At 39.1% G+C, this 9317-nt stretch overlaps 1 protein-coding gene across 1 annotated transcript; it reads right to left on the bottom strand.

Moving 5' to 3' along the window:
• Positions 1–3170: 3170 nt before the first annotated feature.
• Positions 3171–7342, bottom strand: LOC101829503 (probable G-protein coupled receptor 83). Its single transcript, XM_005088265.2, has 4 exons — positions 6879–7342; positions 6584–6709; positions 6060–6193; positions 3171–5648 (listed from the first exon to the last, which is right to left on the bottom strand). The coding sequence occupies exons 1-4, from the start codon at positions 7248–7250 to the stop codon at positions 4880–4882; spliced, it is 1401 nt and encodes a 466-aa protein (XP_005088322.1). The 5' UTR covers positions 7251–7342; the 3' UTR covers positions 3171–4879.
• Positions 7343–9317: the final 1975 nt, after the last annotated feature.

Here is a 9317-nt window from a genome sequence, read left to right as displayed (position 1 = left end):
AAATATAACTATAAGGGGACTTCATGATTCAGCTTCTGCGATGGGCTGCAACTATATGGTAATGCAGCTGCTTGGGGTCATACACACTCAAGTAAGTACTGTAACCTCTTGCTTGTGTTCTCTAAACCAAATTAGTGCATTGGTTTGACAAACTCTTACTGGAGTTTGATGGAACCATTATTTGGTATCTCATTTTATATATTTACATTTGTTTGATTGCAATGTTCATGTATACTCTCCATGTTTGATTTCAATAGCCTTATTACCTTTTCCTCTGAGGCTGTTTCACTGACAGAAACAATACTGATCAGTGGGGTGGCTGCGATGGTGGCAGTTGGGACAGTGGAAGTACAGACGGTAGTGGTGGTCACCGGGGTTAATTCATGGGAGAAACTAATTGGCAGTGTCTGTCCTGTGGGCAGTTCACTGCCTAATCTATGGGTGATATAGTTCCAGCAGCTGGAAAACAGCAGCAATTGGTACCCAAGTCCATTTGTGGGAGTTCACACTTGTGCAGAGCAAATGAGGATCAGAGATCCAGGAGCTGGCAGCAGCTGCTTGGTCCATTGATATAACAGTCCAGTCCTCCTTTCTTTAACTGTATTCAGTCACTCAGACACAGTTTCTAGCTTCTAACCTGTATATTTCCCCAAGATTCTATTATCCCACCCCACCTTATCCTAATGACCTAATGACCAATCAATCTCCCTCATATTGGCCTTCCATGTGGTCACTTCTCAACAAGAACCAACAGTGTTATGTTTAGAAAGGTGCAAAAGTGTAATCATTATCTATAATTGCTGTGTCACCTCCCCCCTGACCATTTCTTTATGATATCCTTTATTCTCATTCCCTACCTTTTGGAAATGTACCCATTACTGTAGTTGGAGAAACTACAGTCCCTAGAGCACTTTTAATTCCACATGCTTGTTCCTGCAGCAACGATGTGACCATGCTAGGAAGAGGTTCTGTTTAATCAAGTTTAATTCACAGGCTGTTGCTTCTAAAATCAATATGTTCTTTTTAGGCTACTGAATTGCTCTTTTGGAGCCTAAAATAGTATGGGGGGGGGAGATGTCTGCATTAAGGAAGAAACAGCTTTCATTGACTTTAACTTTATTTAATTTTAATTGAGCACATACATAGTCACAAAGTATTCACAAAGGTTTGTAGTTTCAAACACTGAAAAAGTATTCCAGTCAAAATATACTCAAGTACAAAACCCAGCTGACACACTATAATCACAGTCAGCTAAATCTAAACCCTTAATTTGACCCCTCTGTCCTTTTGACCAGATTATCTGAACAGAGCTGCCGAGTGGAGGCCCAGAACTTCATAATTCATTCTTGCTGCTAGTCAAGTAAGACAATTTCAGAAACAGTTGCTGTGTCTAGGTAAAGGGTTTCCATCAACTGTAACCTGTTTTAGATACATACTGCAGTAGTATACTGTTCCAAAGTTCAACATCAATATTCATTCTTTTGGGGGAGTTTCAGTGTTCAATATAAACAAGCACGCATAAGTAAAACTTAGGTATTTTTTTTTCTTTTTTCTTTTTTTGCAGTTTGCGGACTATTTTGGCAGGAAAATGGTTAAATATAACACCATAAAACACTTTAAGCACACTTTAGAAGAGCACCGTAATGAGAACTATTACACTTAATATATTACTATGATATTTAAAACATTAACAAATATAAATATGTAATACAATTATTGAGAATTACATTGACTCATAAATAAAAGTTCTTAGAAAAGAGATGACAATTCAGAATAGAAACCCTGTGTCATTTCTATACTTTGTAAACACTTTACCTCTTTCAAGTTTTGTCCTTTGATTTCTTATCTGCCACTTTTCTCAGAGCAGAAGTGCTAAAATAATGAAAAACCTACTTAACAGACTAACTCAAAATTATTCATTTCCCTATTACTTGGCTTGTGCTTCTTTTGTTCAGTCGCCTAGAACTCAACAAGTGTCTCTGCTCTGGAAATCTCTTTCCACTCAGCAGTATTCTGCCCAACGTAGTTTCAAGTAATCTAAACAGGCAGCAGAAGCTTCTCTTTTTCCCCAATGAGATACATCAAGTCATCTTTTCTTAAATATCTGCATAGCCTTCAGAGTTATATACAGGTCAGCACTTCAAGGTGAGCACAACAATATCAATTTAACAATATTAATTTAACAATAAAGGTAGGAACATTTACAATTAGAGTAATATTAACAGCAATAATCACACGGTGGGTAACAAGAAAATGAATCTATTAACAATAATAATACCTGTTATCACAGATAACTCTTACAATAGCCCTATAAGGTAGTAGGTATTATCCACCTTTTATAGATGAGAAAACTGGGGCACACTAAGGCCACATGACTTGCCTATGGTCACACAAATTCTTGACTCAAGAACAAAGAAGTCCTTGTCCCATTAGTCTGAGTCCTGGGCTTGTTTCCATAATAGAGCTTTCTTGCCTTACGTCAAAATCAAAGCACAAAGTGCTTTTAATAGTATACATGTTGTTTCTATCACACAAATTGAATATGTGTTAGATTTCTTTCAGTAACGGTTTCTTGGAGCCATTCACTCTCTGCTAAAGTAAATCAATTAAATCATCAAAGGTCCCATATCTAAGGTAGTTTGTGGCCATGAATAAAATTGTCTTCTACATAAAGTTAGCTGAAATCGGTTCACAATGATACAATTCTTAAATTTATAAGCAGATACTAATGCCTACATTTATAATCAGATATTAAATTATAGCTATTCACAAAGGAAACATAAGCAAACAATTCAGCTAGAAAGAACAATCTCATTAAGGAATGCTGAAATCTCAAGGAAACTGTTAGACTTTTCTCAATATCCTTGCACATGGTGCCCTCTGATGGATTTTTCTAAGCCAAAATAATACACAAGAACAAGAATGTTCATTCTCCTTGGTAGGAAGGGAATGTCTGTGACAAAAAAGGAAAGAAACTAAAAGAGGGAGATCTGTGTACAGGGAAAACCAGAAAGAGAATATAATGAATTAGTATAGACTTAGATCAACACCAAGGGAAGGAGGAAAGGAAGAAAGGGAGGGAGGGAGGGAAGGAGGGATGGAAAAGGAGAGGCTACAGAAAAGGAGAGGAAGAGAGAAAGAGAGAGAGAGAGAGTGAGAGAGAGAGAGAGTGAGAGGAAGTGGGGGAGAAAGAAAGCAATGCAGGGGAAGCAAACAGAAAGAAAGGACTAGAGTCTATGATGGAACAAAGCACCGGAAATGAGGAGGCTTCAATTAGTGAAGTGATGATGAGCCTCAGCACAGGAAGTTGTGAACTTCTGGTTAAGGCAGCAAACAAAATCCAAGATCAAATATCCCAGAAAAAACAAATATGGAAAAGTGAGCACCTGGGTGAAATGCTGGAAGGAGAGAGAACCAGTGTTGTGTTTTATGAAGGTACTTCTGAAAGGGAGTGTATAACACACCTATGTGTGAGACTGAAAAAATTAATAAAAAAGAATATAGTATATTAATTAAAGTGAATTGAGTTGAAATGGGTATATGAGAAAGGGAAATAAAATGAAGGCTACTGATAAGTGATAACTTGATATAGTCAGAGAAAAGCTTAGAAATAGCAAAGGAATGGAATTAGCATATAAGAGCACAAATTATGTTATGAATCTGTACAATTTTCACAGGGAGATACACAACATCCAAAAATAAAATAAAGTCAAACAAAGAAGTGAAGCACCAACTGTAAAGAAATGCTGATTCCAGAGGCAAGACGTTGCCACAATCTCAGAGCCTCCAAGACTTCACTTTAAGGCATGAAATCTTGTCTAGGCTCAGTTAGCATGAAATTTACAGGTAGAAATAAGTGAGAGCACCAGGCAGGTGGATAGCATGAGAGGTAACAAGTAGCAATATATACATGCTTATACCTGTGTTAACATAAAAGTGTATGTATGTGTGTGCATTTATGCACTTGATTATGTCATGTCAGATGCAACAAATCATAGTTGATAGGGAATAGTTTGGAAGGAGGATTGGAGATGCTGATCTGATTGTCTTGAAAATATTGGGAGAATGGTATGACCACAAGTCAGTGAATAGTCAACTCAGATGGCCAGTTCTGATAGGAAAGGTCAATAAATTCATCAGAGAACACATATGCCAGTATACACTACTTAAATTAACTAATACAAACCCAAGTAGTTCTTCCAGATAAAGTCCACAGTTATATACAAGAGAGGATATCTGAAGCTGGGGAAATCACTCTAAAATCAAAGATCTGTAGACTGAGTTTACAGAGTCACATTTACAAAGGTGGGGAAATAGAAATCCAGAGGTGCTCACGAGTATATCTTGTTCTTTAACATGAGTATTTACCTCAGACTAAGTTGACACAGAAAGCAATTATATGGGAGCACCAAGTCGGTGCACAAGGGCAGTGAAGAAAAGGGTGTTCCTATGGCACAGAGAGGCTAGCGCTTAGTCTTCCTAGTAAATTCTTTACACAGATCTCTTTCAATCACAGTTCCTCCATCTCACTATCACTACTAGCAATAACCACAGGCCAAGAAAGAATCTTTCTCAGGAAATCTAGTTCTTATAAATTCATCTGCAAAGTAAGTTAGGTAAGTAAATCAACAAGTTCCTTCAGGGTCTGGCACAGTAAGTTATCCACATTATGGCACAGTGGACTTATCAAGTAGAGTTCTGATGCCAGATCTGAGACTCAAACCATAACAAGATTCAAAGAGATGGATCTGTGAGGGTGCACATGATAGTAAAACACTCTACTCAACATCTAAGTTATAGGCTATGCCATCTCTGACTAAATTGTCTGTGCCAAAGTACTCATTAAACAAGATTCCTATGGGTAAAATGGGTGCTCAGCTTAGTGACTGCTAGTCTGCATGTGGATGCAAAAGTAAGCATCCTGGGTTGAGGGCCCTGCTGCGGCTCCTGCTGCCGCTGCTGCTGCCACCACCACCACTGCTGCTGCCTGCTCATCTGGGGAGGGATCTGGCTCTTCCCACTCCCCTTGAACAGAAACCTGGGAATTATCCCCTGTAGCCAAACTGGGATCCTCAAATACTGGAGCTTCTGGAACAGCCAGGGGAACTCGTAACAGTGAAGATGTCTTGAGTTCCCGAAGCTCAAGACTCTCCCTTGGCTTTATATGCTGAACCTGGGAGCTCCCACACATAAACAGTGCCTGCACCCTGAAAGATGTTATAGATCTTAGTTTGGCACGGAAGCTTCTGTTGAGCCAGCAGTAGATGAAAGGATTGTAGCAGGTGCTGCTCATTGCAAACCAGTGAAAGGCATAGAAAAGCACACTGTTGTTTTCTACTCCTGCACTGGAAATAAGAACCACATAGAAATTAAGTGGAAACCAGCAAACTGCAAAGACCAACACAATAAGGATCAACATCCGGATGCTCTTCTTCCTCTTCTGGTAGTGTGCCATAAGTTGACGAGCAGACGCATCACCAATAGCATTCTGGATCCACAACCTCTTTCCTAGGTGAGAATAGGTTACAACAATCACTATGAGTGGGAGGATGTACAATAAGACAAATGTCCCAAGGTCCACATATTTCGAAACCAATGCGCTGGGTCCAGGAAAGGCAGGGAGGCAGTAGCTCCTCTCAGTACCATCCCTGGAAGAAAGCAGAACAAAAGTTATGATCAGAAGACCAATTGAAAGGACCCCAGAAAGCTTCTACAACTACTTTTCGCCTATGTCCATAACCATTTCCAGTCCCTTGAAACCTTAGGTGTAATTTCTTAAATTTTAAAAATAAGGAGATGTACTAAAATATCATCTCTTATGGACCTAGTCTAGGTATAGATCAATCTGTAGACAGGACAATTCTTCATTTCCAGTGATCTTAATTTGGTGACCCATCCTCTTGGTTCCACTAACACATTAGAATTAGAAAATGACACCATGTCTTCTATTCAGGAAAATGGGGAATGGATGAAAATGAAGTAAAAAGCATTACAAATGTCAACTTCCTGAGAGCCTTGGGAAAGAGAACAGGTGAAATTATCCATCATGTCTGACTTACGGGCCGATGAAAGTGAACATATTCTGGTAAATTGCATGTGGAAGAGCGAGGAACACTGCAATACTCCAGATCACGGCAACAAGCACGAGGCTTTGGGAGTGTGTCAGCCTTGGTTTCATTGGGTGCAGAATTACCTACAAAAGACAAACAACAGCCTTCCTGAATCAGCTCAGGTCAGTGTGGTTTGCATAATCAGACACAGGTTGATGAGTTTCTGACTGGATTAAAGAGTTTCCTTGCATTATTAATTAACATCATTCCAATATGAACACAGATGGACTGAAGGCAGTTTAGAGGGAAAAGAGACAATGCATAAAACATACATATGAGTTGAAACTCTGAAATTTGAAATGGTATCCAGTTGTAGGAGTATGTATGGCAGCGGGGAGAAGTGTCTAGCTAGTCCACAAACATGTTTTATTCTCAAATATGGCTCCACCCTGTAGATTTCTGCGAGGTATCTAACTTTCCTGGCCACTTTGCATTCCCTGCTCCTTTATTCAAGTGTCCTCTAGTGGTCTTACCCGGTGCCGGTCCATGGCAACTGCCATCAGTGTAAGAGTTGAAACATGGAGGGAGCAGTACTGAGCAAAGCGACTCACATGGCACATGATCCTACCAAATACCCACTGTCCAGTCAGGAAACGAGCCTAGGGTATGAAATCAAGAAAAGGGGGAAGGTTGTTTATTAAAATATTGTCCATAAACATTGAAGAGAAGCTAGAGTCTAGAATGGAGGCTCGATGCAGGCATATTCTCTTTGATTTTCTTAGTCCCATCACCCACCCCTAAGGTGGAGCAACTCTATAAATCACTCACCACAGCAAATGGACTGTTGAGCATGATTATCAAAATGTCAGATATCGCCAGATTGAAGATGAGAAGGCCTGTTGACTTCTTGATTTCTTTGTGCTTGACAAAAACTTGGCATACCAGGGAGTTGCCAAAGAGAGATATCATTATGATGACAGCATAAGCCAAAGACAGCACAATCTTGGCCATGATGTGGGGATTGCCCCCTAACCATTTCCTTACTGATCCTGGTGGTCCTCCCCATTCTGTACTGGAAACATTGGTTGCATTCAGATTTGTGTTATTGCAACTTTGATCCTCCATGAGTGGAACACAGCTGACATTTTGCCCGAGACTATCAATGAAACCTTCCATTTGTAACAGTAAAGAGGTGTTCATTTTTGTTTAGGGAGAAAAATTTGACAGGTCTCAAGAGACCAGAAAGGATACAGACGATGAAGTTCCTTTCCAAGTCCTCACAAAAAGAAACTTCTGGTTCCACCTAAAATGGAGAGGATTAAATACTTTAGCATTTTATAGAATAATGAGTTCAAAGAAGCAAGGATCTAAGATCTTCATCTTTTTATAAGAGAAGAGAAGCCAGCAGGCTTGTTAGTCAGCCCACATTCACTAAGATGATGAAATCCTGTGAAGCCAATTAGATCACCAATATAGAATGATAGCTATACCAGCCTGTTTTATTACCATGATAGTGCATAAATCTTGCCTAAATGAGTCACTGCCTTCTAATACATATTCCATTAATTAATTGCTTAGTAATCAATGCCTAATCAGAGTTGCAGTATTGCAGTCTAACAGAATAGGTAACTCTATAGATTATTGCCATAAATTTGTAGGGTTATGGGAGTCTGACCTTGCTACCTTGCCTTGTGAAAGCAAAGAGGTCTTTGAATGCTTTGACTTGTACTGAGACTGTTACATAAATAAAAAGATCAACCCAGAAGAAATAGGCTTTCAAATAGATGACTAGTCTCCAACTGCAGGAGCTGACACCTATTTAATAACGTGCATCTTTACATACATGTAAAAGGGTAGGATGTCAGAGACTATAAATCTTAAAGCAAGATTTACTTTAGATTTCTATACTACCCACTCCTGTCACTAGCTTGCAGTATGACTGTGCAAATAACTATGACTAACAAAAATTAGTTACATATTTCTAAATTTTAGAAAGACCCTCGAATGTTTTCACTATAAAGAAATGGTAAATTTGTGAGATAAAATGTATACCAATCACCAAAGTTTGATAAATTTGCATTGTGTACATTTTTCAAAATGTGATAATTAACCCATGAATATGCATAGTCATCGTGTCAACCAAAAATAGAACCAAATACTTAGAAGCACTTCTTCCTTGGGTTCTCCAACTACCCAATGGCAATTACATATATTTCATAAGTTGGTGGGAAAGATTCCATTAACATGCATGAAAAAATGTATACCATTCAAACACCTTCCTCATGATGGAAAAAAATCTCTGTCTTTCCTTATATTGGAAACCTTTTTGTTTTTATTGTTGTTCTTAAGCAAGTAAGTTCTGGCCAAAAGGGAGAAAATGGTTGTGTGTGTGTGTGTGTGTGTGTGTGTGTGTGTGTGTGGTGTGTATGTGAAGTGTTTGGTTATTTGTTCATGTCTACGGAGGTTGTGCATGAACATTTACGTACATGTGTTTTGTGTGACTGATTTGTTTTAGAAGTTATGTTCTGTTTCTTATGTGAACTCATACGTAGCATTACAATATTTCCACAATGCAGACTTGTACAGAGTGCATTTTCTCAATAACACCTGTGTGTGTTTGTGTGGTATGCTTGCTTGCTGTGTGTTTGTGTGATGAGTTTCTCTGCTGTACATGTACTTGTATGGTATGTTTTGTTGCATGTTTCTGTTATATGTTTGTGTAGAACAAAAATATAGTGCTCTTTGTAATATTGGTAATACTGGGGAGGGGTCACAGATTTTCCTTCTTTTTTCCTCTCTACTTCCCAGCTCTTTCTTGTCTCCTCCACCCCACAAAATTTACTATGGAAAATTGGGAATGTAGCTGAGTGACACTTGGCATGCCTGAAGAACTGGGTTGCATATCCAATACTCCACAATTAAATCACAAATATTATTTAACCAAACAGAATGCTCCCCACTTGCTATTCCTGTACCAGAAATGTGAAGGCAGAAAGATCATAAGCTTGAGGACAGCCTAGGCTATAATAACCAGTTTCAGGTGGAACTGCATAGTGGGAGCCATCCTCAATAATACTGTGGTATGGGGCAAACAAGGAAAATCCTTATGCTAAGGTTAGGGATCCCTTTAACCCCATATATTCCCTACATTTCCATTCTGACTAGGGGTGGTCAAGCTATGGTGGGTGGCTCCTCTAAGCAAGGGCTACCCCAACATAGCATCTAAATGAGCCAAGCTTTGGGCCTTAAAGGTTTGAGCCTCTGCCC

The sequence above is a fragment of the Mesocricetus auratus genome, unplaced genomic scaffold (assembly GCF_017639785.1).
Source record: "Mesocricetus auratus isolate SY011 unplaced genomic scaffold, BCM_Maur_2.0 Super-Scaffold_100003, whole genome shotgun sequence".
Taxonomy (NCBI): Eukaryota; Metazoa; Chordata; class Mammalia; order Rodentia; family Cricetidae; genus Mesocricetus; species Mesocricetus auratus.
Note: the sequence above shows the minus strand (reverse complement) of the source record. Positions and strands in the feature narration are given on the sequence as shown.